General features: G+C 40.4%; 2 protein-coding genes across 2 annotated transcripts; one reads left to right on the top strand and one right to left on the bottom strand.

Moving 5' to 3' along the window:
• Positions 1-264: 264 nt before the first annotated feature.
• LOC144701190 (protein SPA1-RELATED 4-like) lies at positions 265-7,519 on the top strand. The gene is made up of 8 exons (XM_078572930.1): positions 265-582; positions 922-2,498; positions 4,752-4,909; positions 5,020-5,824; positions 6,234-6,380; positions 6,506-6,820; positions 6,889-6,948; positions 7,036-7,519. The coding sequence occupies exons 2-8, from the start codon at positions 1,047-1,049 to the stop codon at positions 7,225-7,227; spliced, it is 3,129 nt and encodes a 1,042-aa protein (XP_078429056.1). The 5' UTR covers positions 265-582; positions 922-1,046; the 3' UTR covers positions 7,228-7,519.
• Positions 7,520-10,474: 2,955 nt separating this feature from the next.
• TROL (thylakoid rhodanese-like protein) lies at positions 10,475-13,267 on the bottom strand. The gene is made up of 8 exons (XM_078572929.1): positions 12,545-13,267; positions 12,224-12,326; positions 12,060-12,140; positions 11,808-11,882; positions 11,651-11,725; positions 11,452-11,532; positions 11,098-11,361; positions 10,475-10,752 (listed from the first exon to the last, which is right to left on the bottom strand). Exons 1-8 carry the CDS (start codon positions 13,195-13,197, stop codon positions 10,705-10,707), a joined length of 1,380 nt encoding a protein of 459 aa, XP_078429055.1. The 5' UTR covers positions 13,198-13,267; the 3' UTR covers positions 10,475-10,704.
• Between the last annotated feature and the right edge of the window lie 2,699 nt (positions 13,268-15,966).

The following is a 15,966-nucleotide window of genomic DNA, read 5'->3' as shown; positions in this document are numbered from 1 at the left end:
TTGTTATGATCAAGGGTACGTGGCGCGACGCTGTCCAGAAGCGTCTCCGTACGCCACGTGGCAATCCGCGCGTCATGATCCACATCTACGGCTTGCGCAAGAGCCACGTCACTGTCTCCGGAACGGCTCACGTCCGCAGTATTCTCCGGGGATGGGATTTGTTTTGTCGTTTTGTCCAGGTGGCGTGTTTTTAGTGGATATGCAGGGGAGACGTGCCTTGTGGTGCGCACGAGGTTCGTTCGAGAAGCTCGAATGGCTTCCGCGTGGACGTTGGTAGAACGGGGAAAGGAAAAAAAATCTATCTCCGGTCTGCCCCTTTCGATTTCTTCGCGCTGCCGAGCTCGTTCTGATCCGTCTTTCGATTGTTCTTCGCTCCGCGTAGCAGGATTGATAATTTGGAGAAGCATTTCAAGGCGTGGAGATCTTGCTGTAACCCTAACTGCGAGGTTTTTGTTATTTTTTGTGGTTAGATTCTACGCGTCCTGTTCGGCAGCCGCTCGTCGGCTTCGGCAGGCAGAGGTTGATTTTGTTCGTGGATTTTTCGGAAGAGTGATGGGCGTGCCCTACTGGTCTCCGTACCCGGTATGTTTGCTCTATTTCCTTGTTTAGGCCTTGTTTTTTTTTTTCGTTGTTCCTGCTGGTTTGTATCTTGGTTATGTTTCGTCGTTGTAATCGTCGCGCGTGATTTTGCTTTTTGGTGCGGCTCTTTGATATTGGCGTCTTTTTTCTATCTACATTATCATTTTTCTCCGATGAAATAGTGAAGGATTGCCTGATCACTCGCGTCTAATTAAGCGCGAAATTTGGAATCTTATGTTAACTCAGGACCGATGTTTCTGTTGGCTTCTCATCTCTTTCTGCGTTCTTTTCCTGTTCTTTACTGTCAAACAACCTGAATTTATTGTTTATTTCTACTTCCAGGCAACCAAATCTTCAAATTTCATCTTGAAGATCGCGGAACAATGATTCATCTCTCAAATTGCGTTATCTCAGTCAGATCCAGGATTTGCTTTCTACCTTCGGTTTAAGTGCTAAGACTGGGATTCATGGACAGACCAAATGAAGTGAACGACACAATTCTTAACTCGACAGCTTCTCCCCCTGTGAAAAACAAAGAAAACATTCGATCGCCGAAACCAGAAACATACGATGAGATGGAGACCCCGGCGATATCTGGATCCCAAGATAACAGATGGCTCTGCATATCTAAAGGAAAGAAACTGTTTAATCACAGAGGCAAGAAATCTAGAACGCGTCAGCATTACCAACCCTATGTTGATTACAGGACAATATACGGGCCCCAACACCAGTGTCCGGTGAGATCGGCGGAATCGTTATCGGATAATTTAGGAGGAAAATCTCAAAGTCAGTTTGAGCACAGTGGATTGCGTGTTTGCCCTAATGAAGAGGTTGACGTAGTTGCAGAGTTGACTCTATCAAACTACAAGAACCGGAGATTGCTCCAAGATGGCTGCTCAAATAGCACAGATGATGTACTCGAGAGAAAGGATTATCATGGCCCAACCGCTGCGCCGGATGATTCTATGGATGGGATGCCAAATGGAGGGACAACCAATTTATATCTTAATTCGTTCAATCCCCAAAGATCAGGCCCACGCAGACAGGAAGACTGTAGTAGGGTTATAACACATACATCAGAAGCTGTGGAAATATCTGGCCCCGGAGAATTCATTTCAGCAAGTAACAGATGTAAGACATCAGCTGGGTATGGTCTTCCATTGCTTCATGCAACAAATCCATTGAAGGGAAAGGGAATTGCTCAGGGTCATCTTGGTGGGTCACATGATTTTGTTAGCAAATCGGGTTGCATGAACCGGCAAGCTGATGGCAGTGATTCTAAATCTGTTGTTCAGCATGAAATCACTCTGAGACAATGGTTAGCTACTGAAGTTCACAATGTCCACAAGTCTGATAGGTTTCTCCTGTTTCGAGATATACTGGAGCTTGTTGAGGCCTATCATAGTCAAGGCCTTGCTCTTCATGATTTATCCCCATCGTATATCATTGTAAAGTCTCCAAAAAATGTTAGATATATTGGGTCTTTTTGTCATCAAGGTTCCAACATTTCACCAGAAGTTATGGTTGACCGCGATACATTTTGCTCTGGGATTCAGTTTGGGAGAAGGGGTAAGTTGGAAGCTGATAAGCAAGTTCCTGTGGCTGTGTCAGTCAAACAACAGAAACGTGATGAAACCTTAGAATATGATTTCCAGTTACACTTGTTTCCCGGAATAATTGAGCAGAAGGAGGAATCTAGAATGGATGATCGTTTAAGATTACCAGCGCAGGAACCTACATGCAACTTTTTGCCGCAATATATCATTGATGGAGAGCAGAGATTTGGTCGTAACATCGAGCAACCTGCATTTGAGAATTTTCAGCTTGAGAAAATTTGGTATACAAGTCCTGAGCAAATGAGCGGCAATAATTCGTGGATTGCGTCAAATATATACAACCTTGGAGTTCTTTTATTTGAGGTATCTTGAAATGATCTTCTTATATTTCTTTGGTTCAGTTTATTTCTTAATTAAATTATCTTTGGTATTCTTTATGCATTTTCGACCAACAAATTTATTTATTTGTGTCTTCATTTCTGGAATGTAGTGGCTTTCGTATGAAGACATCCACAGGAAAAGAGTTCGATCCATAGTTTTCTTTTTTTCTTGTTTTTACACTTATCTATTTGTATGTGTATGGTTTATTTTCCAAGACCACGCTGCAATGGACTTCAGCCCATATGCCTTCTACTTGCATCACTTATTTTAGTCAGTTAGTTTGTATAGGATAAGGCCCATTCCAGTATGGAAGCTATGTTACTTGTCCAAACGACCATTCCTGAATTAAATGGTGTGCACAAAATTAGGGAAAATTAACTGATGTGTTTGTCTCAGAATGCTCTCCTGTCTTCATACTCGTGCAGCCGCCACTCTGCTAATTTAGGTTTTTGCGAAAAGCCTTCCTCAAACTGACGAGTAGCTTCTATAAATTCAGGCTATTAGACTACTCCCTGACCCAATCCGAGTCACTAAGAGGATCCCTCGTCTGTGGATTGTCCGAATTTCTTCGAGTATGGCAAGATATCGGTTTTAAATAATATTGAACTCAGAAATAGGAGCTTATCTTAAATAAAACATTAAGTCTAACCCAAAATAAATTATAAATTAATTCATCTTTAACTTCTTCTAACATTTTGTCGCGACCCAAAATAAATTCTGCAATAAGCATAGAAAGTCATTAATAGGAGGAGGCCTAAAAAACTTTGAAAATTATTCTAGCCCTTTCATTTGTTCTCTTATCTGAGATCGTCATCATTTGGCTATCATTAAGTTAATATTTGTCAAGGGCACCAAAAGACGAGAAAAGGTAAATATCACACAAATGACATAAAAATTTGCATTAAAATATCCACATTTTCATGTCATCTTGTGTAAAACTAATTACTATGGCCTTTTGTGTGATTTTTTGAGTTTTCCAGATTTTTTATGTTTTTGAAGGAAGTAAACAGGCCAATGCTTTCATTAGAATAAATAGAAATATACAGAATGGTATTGGGATGGGCGTCAATGGCTCAACAAGAAAAATTATGACGGTTAGATTTTCTCAAACTGTGTAGCATGAGTGTCATGTAATAGATCATGATACGTCCTTTCCATTCCCAGCTTGGGACACAAGAGTCTTTTGTTGTTCTACAGACGTCCCTTTTGTCGAAAGATTGGCCAGTTGCTGTTTAATCTATATAGTCTTAGTCACCTTTTTCTCCTTGATGAAATGACAATTAATATCCATGTGCTTGTTCCTATCATGATGGACAAAAGATGAGCTAGGTAGATGGTGGACTTGTTTACACGCAGCAACTTTATAGGCTTGGTGGATGATAGTGCCCATCTGCGAAGGATTCCCTGAAGCTAAAGAGCTTCACAAAGCGCCGGCACCAGGGCTTTGATTTTGGCGTCAGTTGTGCATTAAGCGACCTCTTTTTTCTTGCTACGTGCGATCTAGCATTATCCTAGTTGGTATAAACCTCTAAAAAAAAGGGTTTACCTCCACTGATGTTCAGACCAAGTTCAATTATCCTGTTCATGTAACTTAACAAACTGTAGGCTGTCTGAGAGTGAGATGCTTTAGGAAAGTATGTCAATTTTTCTGAGGATATTAAGAGTGCAAGATACATCTGACCTTTTATGAGGTAGATCGAGAAATAAACCAATAAGTCTGCTAAGCAGTCACTGTCAGGCTATCTTATTGAAGTTTGAGATTTACCTACGAAGGGGTAGAAAGTGGTTGATGCTGAAGGTGTCCTGTCTCGATCATAAATATATTTTTGCAGATTTAATATAATGATGCTGGGAGAAGGGGCCACCTTGGCGCTTAGGAAGCATTTAAGGACGCCAAAGCTCTCAATGTCATGCTAAGTTTCTGACCTGAAGTAGTAATACCGAAGGAAATCATTCACAGTGAATAATAATGTCATTATGCATACTATCATAAAAACGACGTTCCCAGAGGAAGTACGTTGATACAGTTAAGTCTGTTCACCTTTGCACTGATGAAAACCGTGAGTATTCATTTCGTGAGTAAAATTTTCGAACCATGCTCTGAGTTTTTTCATCTCTGATTACTGTTTTATCATTTATAGGTTTATTAATCAATGTAAGATAATAGAAACAAGCAGCGCAATTATTTTGATTTGCAGAGACCTGAAGAAATATCTCCTGGCCATTCTTTCGCAGCTGTTTTGTTTATTCAAATCCTGGGATATGCGTGCTGCTGCCATGGGTAATCTCCGTCATCGAATTTTGCCTCCAAGGTTTCTTTCCGAGAGCCCTAAGGAAGCTGGATTTTGCCTTTGGTTACTGCACCCAGAGCCATCTTTGCGCCCAACCTCTAGGTAAAAATTCTTCCATTTTCTTGAATACCGTCTTGATGGGACATTTTAACTCCTTGCGACATTTGTTTAAACTTGTTCAAAACATTCTCTCACCCATTTTATGTTGCCAGGGAGATTCTTCAATGTGAGTTTATGTGCGAGACACCAGATCGCGTGTCCGTTGATCAGGCGTTAAAAACAATTGATAAAGAATGTGCAGAGACGGATATGCTTTTGCATTTCCTCTTATTCGCAAAAGATCAAAAGGAGAAAGGAGCCGCAAAGTTAGTGGAGGAGCTTCGCTGCTTGAGTGCAGACATTGGCGAAGTAGAGAGAAGAAATCTAAGAAGGATAGAACGCTCAGGTCACTCCAGAAGTTCATCCACGTACAAAAATTTCGCTGAGTCTTTCCTTTCAAGAAAGAACAATAAAATATCTTCTTCTGGAGAAAAGCAGGGAAAAGTATTAAGGAACATTAGCCATTTAGAGCACGCATACTTCTCCACAAGGTCAGAAATAGATACGAATCGTACTACTTCTGCGGCTTGCAAAGGCAAAGATTCCGTTCCAAAAAGAGACAAGTTCCAGCTTACGTCAAGCAAAGAGAATGATCGCCTTGGAGCCTTTTTTGATGGACTATGTAAATATGCAAGATATAACAAGTTTGAAGTGGTTGGAACCGTGAGGAATGCTGATATCCTTAGTTCTGCAAATGTGATTTGCTCTTTAAGTTTTGACCGGGATGAAGATTATCTCGCCACTGCAGGCATTTCAAAAAAGATTAAAATATTTGATTTTGGTGCGCTCTTGAATGATAGTGTGGATGTTCATTATCCTGTCGTTGAACTGCACAGCAAGTCAAGGTTGAGTTGCGTCTCTTGGAATAACTATATCAAGAATTATTTGGCTTCAACTGACTACGACGGCACTGTTCAGGTTTGTTCATTTAAGTTCAAATTCACCATTTTCTTCAAAAAGTCTTTTTGACTTGACTTTATTGCCATGCCAACCTGCGACCGTGAGCGTGTAATATTAAGTTGTACTTATCTGTATTGAAGTTTGTCGATATCTTTATTTCCTACTGTCTTCAGATATTCTTTTCGTCAATTGTTTTTGTACCCGTTCTGGTCCACTTAAATTTGTATGCCTTATTTCTCACGTGGGAGGATTTAGTGGTTCCAGTCTACTTGCATGTTTTCATTCAGTCATTTTTTTTTTTTCAAAATGATTTTCATGTTAAATCTTGTACCTTTTGATGATTTATCAACTATTCGCTTACGCGTCAGATTTCGTGCTTCTGCTTTTACGGTGATTCTATTGAACCAAAGTATTTAATGGTCGACAGATATGGGATGCTAGCACAGGACAGGGTTTCATGAAGTTTACCAACCATCAGAAAAGAGCGTGGTCTGTTGATTTTTCTCCGGGAGATCCTACGAAATTGGCCAGTGGAAGTGATGATTCTTCCGTAAAACTTTGGAGCATTAAAGAGGTACGACTACTTGAGTTGACTGACTTTTCCGCTGTCGGTTGGGGATCCACGTTATTGCTGGGTTTTTTAGTGGTTTCATAAGATAACATTTGCTGTGACCATTTATATTTTTTGTTTATCATCAGAAAAATTGCATCAGCAGCATCCGAACCGTTGCACAAGTTTGCTGTGTCCAATTTTCTCCTAATTCCAGCCATTTACTGTCGTTTGGATCTGCCGATTACAAGATTTATTTCTATGATCTCCGGAATACGAGAGTCCCTTTGAGCACCTTGGCTGAGCACAGGAAACCTGTCAGCTACGTGAAATTTGTGGACCCGCAGACGCTAGTTTCTGCCTCTACTGACAATACCCTTAAACTTTGGGATCTCCACCAAGTCAATTCCAATGGGCTGACAGCCGAGTGCAGTTTAACTCTGAGAGGCCACACAAATGAAAAGGTTGGTTTTCGGTTTAGTTCCTTGATCAAAATTTAATGGTTTCTTAACTCAGTTCCATCAATCCCCAGAACTTTGTCGGTTTGTCTGTTTCCAACGGGTACATTGCCTGCGGCTCGGAGACGAATGAGGTGCACTTAGCTTGTTTGTTGTTGATCGTGTTTATATTTTATTTCTGGTTATTAATTTCTGGGCCTAATAAATTGCTTGTTCTTCAGGTTTACGCATACTACAAGTCCTTGCCCATGCCCATAACTTGCCACAAGTTTGGATCGATGGATCCTGTCACTGCCATGGAAGTCAACGATGACACCGGACAATTCGTCTCGAGTGTCTGCTGGAGGGGAAAGTCAAACATGGTGGTAGCAGCTAACTCGACCGGCTGTTTAAAGCTTCTGGAGTTGGTCTGAGGCCATGCCGCAATTTCCAAAAATCAACCTACCACATGCGCTTAACGGAGACCTGGTCAGTCTCTAATCACAGAAGTCAGGTGGATTTAGAGCTTGATGTGGGTTGACTCTGTCGATTGGGCTTGTCTGCTCGCTGGTCAACTCGCAGAAGTCAACATGAAGCCCGATTCCGGATGTTTATAGAGTACATTTTGTTACTTTCCGGGAATCAATTGTAAGTGTACATAAATTCATGCGATTTCCTCAATTCTTTTTCCCCTCGGAGGAGATGCATTATTCAATTTTAGCCCAACTTTTGCAAACTGGAGTCCGACTCCTTGGGTTGCAGTTAAGGTGCCACCATTCAGATAACAGTTCTGAAAACATTCATCGGATATTGAATATTTAAGATTTTGTCCAAATTTTGTAAGATATTGGAGGAACCATCTTTGATAACAGATATCGATAATGGGAAATTATCTGTGAGCTTTCTTGTTTAAATTGATTTTCAAGAGATAATCCATGTTTGAAAATGGATAACGGATATCAGATATTTTAACTTATCTATATGTTCAGGCTGAAGATTTTATCTTAATTCATATTTTGCAACTTAAGCTTTGATCTTTCTTAATTCAATAGTTCATGCTTGAGTCTTGATTCATGACGGATGAATAGCGCTTGAGACTTGAGAGTTGAGGTTACAGCAATGACGGAATGAGGTGAGCAGTTGTGTGAAGCAATGCCATTGGCAGCCGCTGTTCAGTGCCAGACTGGATGACGTCAGCTTGTTCGTTGACCTGTTCTTTCTCCCTCTCTTCTTCCTCTCACCCTCTTCCACTTTCTTCTTAGTGCTCATCTTTCCTTTTCTACCTCTTTCCGTCTCTCTGTCTCTTTATCTCAGTCCTTATAAACTTTACACTTGGCGCATTATTATCCTCTCAAAATATCCATAATTGACATGTTTGAGCGTTGATCCGTTCCCTAAATTTAGCAATGATTTTTAATGCTCCTTTCCTATTATGATCAATAATTAGTTTTAAAAACATCGATAATAGGCTGCTTCAAATTTGTTCATCCTAAATAACATGATGAATCATTTGCAACTCTGTATAATCAATCTGGTAGGAGATGGGACGTCAGGTACCTTTGGCAGAAGGAAAACCTTGAGGAGATGAAGGATGCCATGCCATTGGGATGAGGTTAGCATGTTGCAGGAAACTTGGTGGTACATCACACAAGCTCAGGTGGATGCACCTAGTGCATGTGTCATCAAGTCATGGTTAGGGAAGGTCCGTTCATGCAAGCGAACGGGCGATTGTGTGAATGTGCAGTTGCGGTGTGGTGCGAAGTTTGCACATCGCACCGCACACCATTTTCGCACAACGCACTGCACACGGGTCTGTGTGGTGCGGTTGTGTGCGATTATATCAAAGCCGCCCCCAACCCCCCCCCCTCCCCCGGCCGCCCGCGCCCCCCCTCCCCACCTCCCGGCCGCTGCCTCCACCTCTCTTTCTCTCTCTAGAGCCTCTCTCTCTCTCCTTCTCTCTCTAGCCCGCCTCTCTCTCTCCTTTTCTCTCTCTAGAATGCCTCTCTCTCTCTTTAAGTTAAACCCTTGGCAGGTCGACATATCCCCTTATGACGTGGAATCCAACGTGGCTGCCAGGTGGGTTCCGCCAGGTCAAAATCTGGCCGAAGATCCGCCTGGCAGCCAGGATAGACTCCACGTCATCACCAGAATATATCGCAGACGACTTAGTGAGTTCGGGATATACCATGCCAAAAAAAAAGCTAAGGTTAACTCGCAGACTTTGGACATGGTTTGGGATGTACCATGCTATTAACCCTGAAGTAATGTTAAATATACTCTACCTGAAGTGGGTGCCCACAGATGGTAAAATATATGGCTTCTACGCTGAACTCAATAGAAACCTCTCCATCGAGTGGGATGTGATATTTTTAGAATTTAATAAAAAAATATTAAATAAATATTAAATAAAATTTCCATTTCCAGTCTGGTTTGACCCTTGGACCTAAACCTGTTTAAAACCAGTCCACCCTCAAATGGAGGACCTATGGTCGCCGTTCGGTCTGGTCAAAGCGGTCCGTGGTCCAAAATGTCGAACCCTAGACTCAACCAACACAAGGGCAAAGTATTAAGCTCTTTACACAATACTATTCTATTTTATTATCTCTGTTCTTCCTACTTTGTATCTTCCCCTTCTGACAGGGGGGAAAAAGATACTGGCCTCAGATTCCCGATTGGATCGGGTCTTTGAGACTTCAAGCAGATCAAATTGACCTTTCCCATCGGATTCGATCCAATCTGCTTTGTGGCCGAGATGTTGATCAGATGAGGTTTTTGAATCTCTGATAATGATTATGGGCTGATCACGGTCATGATTGCCAAACCCTAATGGGAACATCCATTTTCTTTCTAAATGAGTATGCTCTTATCTCAACATGGTTTCTTTCTGCTTTACTAGGTACTCAGTTTGGGGGTTAGAAATAAACAGACACCGTAATTTGTGATTCTAGAATTGTGATTGGTTCATCATATTGGGGGGAATGAATATATACCGAATGCGATTACAAATCTGGACTATTTTTAAAACATAATCCCTAAGTAACAGAAAGAAATCAAATCCTAACATTTTTATTTTAAGTGATTAGTCAAGCTTGTTAGTATCAGTAAGGTAGAGTATTTTCCCAATCACCATTCCATTTGTTTTTCCCTTTTATATGGTTTTGATGCCAATGGGACCCAACTACCAAAGTTTAGGTTTTGAAGTTGGGACGGGACAGAAGCCAGCCTTAGCTTCTGGCTAATGTTTTCAGAAAAAAAATAAGGCCATTACCAAGAACAAATATCCCTAGCAATAATCTTCCGAGCAGCACAGTACTAGCCCATTACGCTTAATGGGCCAATTCTTTCTACTTACCAGACTTGCCACGTGGCATCCATTGATTGGACACCCTAGTCCATTCCTCTTAATGGGCCTACAGACTCATAGAAAACCATCCAAATGATAACTGATCGACCGATTGATCAGAGACCCTTTGGGCTGTTCAGAATCCAGTCATTGATATCATCTTATTCAAACATTATCAGGGACTTAAGATGAATGAAAACTTTCCATCAGATTAGAAAAGATCCAATTGGATTGCTTGAAATCTATTCGACAAGCTTGAAAACTACTGGAACCTTAATTGACCAACTTTAAAATGAAATGCAGGAATTTCATTGCCATGGGGTGATGACCAACTGCAGTTCAGGGGAATGAGCTTTCTTTCAGAGACATGGATAATCATACAAATGATCTCAAAGTTCTGGATGGACACAAAGGGAAAATATCCACTTTAATCTACATGGAGAAGGGAGGAAGAGAGCCGTACATATTCTTTTACCCAATTTTCTTGAGAAGTTCTTTCTGATGGTGACGAACAGGCATGGAAACCCTAAACTAAGTCCAAGAACTTAGCCGAGGAAAAAATAACCCCCTATGGCTGCGCGGGGCAAGGGGAAGATGGAGGCTTCAGGTCAGGATACTGCAAGGAAAGAAAGACAAAGATGAACCCAGTTACGAGCCATATTTTCTTCAAATGCAAGAAAGAAAACCGATTAATTTTCAGGATTGGGCACACATGAAAAATAATGATGTCATTGATGAATTTGGATGATGAACAGTTGACGTCAACTTTGCGGCACATTGTACTGTCATTTTTTGCTAAATATTGGTTTAAAGTTGAGATGTGCGTCAAGTCATTGACTACGAAGTCCACCCATGATGCAACCGTTGACATCATCGTCATCGTCGCCAGCCAAACGTGCAGAACCCAACTAGATTTCAATAATTCTATAAAATTGAGATAACTGGAGGGTGGAGAACTCACGTATGGGTAAGGTGACAGTGATCGAGGGGTCACAGGGGCCGACTCAGCTTTGACTTCTTCAACAGGGGCAGCGTTGACTTCTTGGGGAGGCTCCGCCACTGCTTCCGCCTGTACGACGGGGATTTCAGGTTCTTTGGGAGCTTCAGGAGGGCTGACAGGTTTCTCCACTGGAGGTGCGGGCGACGTTTCAGGGATGGTCTCCACTGGAGCAGGCAGGCTAGCTTTTGCTGTAGTTGATACTGGAAGAAGAGCCTTACCAATTGTCTGAAATTCCAAGAAAAATGAGAATGTGAAATGAAAAGCATCAAGAGAACAGTTTTTCTGATTATTGATGAGAAGGGTATCGAAGAGCACCTTAATCTCATCAACAAGCTCTTGGGGGGCTACTTTGGTGTTTAAGAACTCGTCAAGTTGCTTAAGGGTGACCTTCCGGTCCTGCCAGAGGGAGAAAAATTGGATACAGGTAAGTAAGCCTAATAAAAAACAATAATTCAAGTAATCCAATCTTCGATAGAGAATGGCTCGACAGAAATTGTATGGAAGAAAAGTCAACCTCTGCAAATAATAGCTTCTTCGTGGCAAACTGAAAAATCGCAGCAGAACCCAGCAACTGGAGAACTGTCTCAATCTACAAGATTGAACGCCGGGGTAACTATCTTCCATGTGAAAAAAAATTAATTTTAAGTCGGATTCATCTCCGGCTAAACCACCTCTGAGAAGGCCAAAAATCCCAGGCCAGTAGCAGCTGCTAATCCGAGAGTAGCGGGCAAGCCATCGGCGCCATCCTGGAATTAACAATGAAGAAGAAATAGAAAAATTATAACGAGAGTGATTCGATAATTCAAAAGTTGTCTCTAATGGAAAAAGAATAACTGTTCTCGGAAAAAAAATTACTAATCCAGTCGTTTTATGAAAATTTGAAACGGCACTGTACATGATTGATAAAGAGATGAGAGTTATACCCCTAAAACACTGCTAAATACTCCACCCAAGTCACCAAAATCGACTCCTTTTTTTGGTGCTAACCATGGGAGCCCGCTTCTCTGCAGTCGATGATTTAATATTTTTAAGATTAAAATACTCTCCAGACGAGTTTCCAGAAATCCAACAGTAAATTTACGCGTACCTGCCATCCTCGAGGACCTTCAGCCCCATCTTTAATAGCAACCGCAGCTTTGAACCCATTCGCCGTTGCCAATTCCGCGACAAATTCGGAGTTGCCATCAAATCTGACTTTGGTAGTATTCATCACCGTTGGTAATAAAAGTCAATATATTGCAAATGCGAGACACGACAACGATGTAAGCAAACGAAATGCGCAAGAAATCTGTTGTTTCATCATGATCTTATGAAAGCAGTTTAATTCTTCTAATTTCCGGGAAATAATCGAGACAGCAATCATCGAAAACATAAAAATTGAAAACGTAGAATAAGCGCCGAGGCTTACTTATCGAGAACAAACAACGTGGTGTTCTCGGGGTCCTTGAATTTCAAGGAAAGCTTGTTCAAAAATCCCGGTTTGTCATCAACCGTGTAAGCGATCGCCGTTGATTTCTTCTTAATGCCGCGTAAATCCGGGCTACCCACGACTCTGATATCTTTAATCTCCCTAATATCAAGCAATTGAGCGCCAGAATCTTCAGAAAGCTTGGCAAAGGCAGATTTCGCGCTCTCCACACTCCAAGCCTTAGGCTTGGATTTGAAAACTTGCGAGAGAACAAGAGGAATCGCAAGAGCCAACGCTCCTCCGCCGATCAGAAGCGCGTTCTCAGATCCAAAGCTGACGATCCCATCGAAGGCTCCCCCAATATCGACATCCTGGGCATCATTCGAGGCGCTGGAAGCGCCAACAGAGAGCCCCAAAGCTTCTTCATACGTCAGACTTCTCGCAGAGCCCACGGAGCTAAGAACGGAGCTGATGAAGGCCAGACCTCCGCCAATGGCTTTCCCCACCGAAGAAGCGTTCAATTCAGAGATGGAATTCTGCTGCGGGATTCTGAAAGGAAGAAGCTTTCTGGGTTCTGCCCGTCTCTCGTTGGCGGAGCTCGAACCCTTCTGAATCGAGACGGGGCTCAACTGGGCAGCGTTGAGAACCTCCATTGTTGAATCTCCGCCTGGGGGAAGCAAGAGTTCTCTCGAACGAAAGGGTTGGAGAAGACGAAGAAGAGGGTGGCCAGGTGTGAGAAGAATCGATCGCCCGCCAATCAAATCTCGACACGTAGAAATTTTGGATCAAGCTCGAATCCCCCTCCGCGTTTCTGCGGCTGCAAGAGGCCTTTTGGAACGTACTATCCGGCGAATTTTCTAAGGCTGATGTTGCCCCTCAGTCAGTACTAATGCTCCGTACTTCATTGAAACTTGCATGTTCTTCTAATTTGGTATACTTCATATTCAGACTTTTGATCCTCTTGTGGTCATGAGACTCATCTGTTCTACATTTTTTTGAAATAGTCTGTTCTTATGATGTTTAATACTGTACAATTCTCTTGTTTGTTGGATCATTTTCCTCGAGATAAATGACCCTCTTGTGGTCATGAGACTCATCTTTTCCACATTTTGTAGAAATAGTCTGTTCTTATCATATTTTAGTACAGTACAATTCTCTTGTTTGTTGGATCATTTTCTTCGAGGTAAATGACCCTCTTGTGGTCATGAGACTCATCTTTTCTACATTTTGTAGAAACAGTCTGCTCTAATAATGTTTAGTACAGTACAATTCTCTTGTTTGTTGGATCATTTTCCTCGAGGTAAATGATCCTCTTGTGATTATGAGACTCATCTGTTCTACATTTTGTAGAAATAGTCTGTTTTATGATATTTAGTAGAGTACAAATTTCTTGTTTTTTGGATCATTTTCCTCGAGGTAAATGATCCTCTTGTGGTCATGAGACTCATCTGTTCTACAATTTGTAGAAATAGTCTGTTCTTATGATGTTTAGTACAGTACGATTCTCTTGTTTGTTGGATCATTTTCCTCAAGGTAAATGAGAAGAATTGTAGAATGGGTTGCTAATTATGCCTTGATCTCGGGTAAATGGAAGTTTTATTGATAAGACCTTTTCAGTTGTAGCTGATATCTTATTATGAATAATTGCAACAAGTTCAGGAGAAAAATAATTGTGACTACGTATTACAGAGATGGTGTGATTTGATTTTGTTTGCTATCAGTCTCACTAGAAAGAGACATTTCTGGTGTTCAAGGTAGAAAGAAAATATTTGGGTATGCTCAGTCTATTGAGGTTTTTCTAGTTGAGGGGAGATTGTGAGACAGCACTGGAGGTATTATCAAGGTGGATGACCAACTTGTAGCTGAAAGATTGAAAGTAAAAGGTATATAAGTTAATAGATGCATACATATTTTTCCCCTAAGTTAATCAAATTTTGGACATCTGAACCATTTAAAGGTGCTACAAAATGAAAAGTTAGGATGAACTGGTCAAGATGTCAGACTGATTTTTAAAAAAAATTACCAACAAGATAAATGTACAAACTAACTACCTATCATAGATTGAGTCAAGGCTGTGATGCTTCAAGCAGAGAAGAAGAGAGAGACACAAAAAAAGAATAAATGTGAAGTTCTATAGAGGAGAAAATTTCTTGACCTACGGTGGTGACTTATTGAATTTGACTTTATCTGTTTGTGGTTTAGGAAAATTCCTTGAGACAATCTTGACACGTTTTTTCAGGGCATGGCGCTAACCTTTTCATAGTGGAGTAATGGTAGGCCTTTGGTGAGAATGTTGAGCTTGGGAAGCAGAGTGTACTCATATGAGCTTGAAACAAACAGTGTCAACTTCCTTGTATTCAGCTTCAGTGCCTGGTATAGTAGCTTTCAATTATCTATTGAGCTGCTATATATGAGATTTTTGCCCAAAAATGTACGGAATTGATGGAAAATTTGAAGGACAAGAAGAAAATATGTTTTATATGACTGGTATAAATTTTAAATAACTCAGACAAGATTTGAAAAGTAAAATAACACAATAAACACAACCTTTTATGTGGTCGATAATGATAAAATTATATAACCATTTTTCACTCAAGAAAATATAATAATGATTTTTCTTTGAGGACAAAGTGTAGTTTCTACAGTGATTTCATGGAAAATTTTCAGAGTAAACTTTTTTAGAAAATGATGTTATTAAATTTATTTTTTAATCTTTTTAATATTTATTAAATTTATAAATAAATTAGAATTAAATTTTATTGTGCTGATGCCAACACTATTTTCACTGGTGGACTAAAGAATGAAATGCACTCTAGATAAGATAATCATTAGTTTGAATAAAGTATAAAATTATCATGATGGGAATCAAATTTAAAATAAGGCATCAATAATTAAACATTCAGGATGAAACCTCTTGCCCCAAGATAAATTTTGTACACATAATCTGGATAAACCTCCTCTAAGATTTATGATGACCGAGATATTTAAAAGTCACTGATATAATTATACATTTTATAAAACCTTAAATTCTCTCCATCCAAAAAATATCCTGCTTCCATCACTCACACACACTCTCTATCCAGATCGAAGAAATTATACATTTCAGTCCAATTATACATTTTAGTCAAATTTAAACCTCAATGGTACTTTTTAGTCCATCTGAACTTCAAGTGACCCACATTTTATCTAATTTTCAAATCTGAAACTTATATACAATGTTTAGATATTTTAAAAATTATTATTGATATTTTGGAATTTTGGGCATTAATTTGATGTAGTTTTGCCCACTTATCATTGAGTTTTGTATTTGTTGCAAAAAAACTGATATGGGGCCTTTAATTGGATCGATCCTGGATTGGATCATCCATTCAGCATGGCATATTGATCAACACCACGAGATTGACCTAGGCTATACCATATTG

This window comes from Wolffia australiana, chromosome 3, assembly GCF_029677425.1.
Source record: "Wolffia australiana isolate 7733 chromosome 3, ASM2967742v1".
Taxonomy (NCBI): Eukaryota; Viridiplantae; Streptophyta; class Magnoliopsida; order Alismatales; family Araceae; genus Wolffia; species Wolffia australiana.
This window is presented reverse-complemented; position numbering and strand designations above follow the sequence as displayed.

Excerpts from the sequence above, each read along its gene's own strand:
- TROL (XM_078572929.1), bottom strand. The coding sequence starts at position 13,197 with ATGGAGGTTCTCAACGCTGCCCAGTTGAGCCCCGTCTCGATTCAGAAG. Across the intron at positions 12,327-12,544 it reads ACGTTGTTTGTTCTCGATAA|ATTTGATGGCAACTCCGAAT; the intron begins GTAAGCCTCGGC and ends TACCAAAGTCAG. Across the intron at positions 11,883-12,059 it reads TATTTAGCAGTGTTTTAGGG|GATGGCGCCGATGGCTTGCC; the intron begins GTATAACTCTCA and ends TGTTAATTCCAG.
- LOC144701190 (XM_078572930.1), top strand. The coding sequence starts at position 1,047 with ATGGACAGACCAAATGAAGTGAACGACACAATTCTTAACTCGACAGCT. Across the intron at positions 4,910-5,019 it reads TCTTTGCGCCCAACCTCTAG|GGAGATTCTTCAATGTGAGT; the intron begins GTAAAAATTCTT and ends TTATGTTGCCAG. Across the intron at positions 6,381-6,505 it reads AACTTTGGAGCATTAAAGAG|AAAAATTGCATCAGCAGCAT; the intron begins GTACGACTACTT and ends GTTTATCATCAG.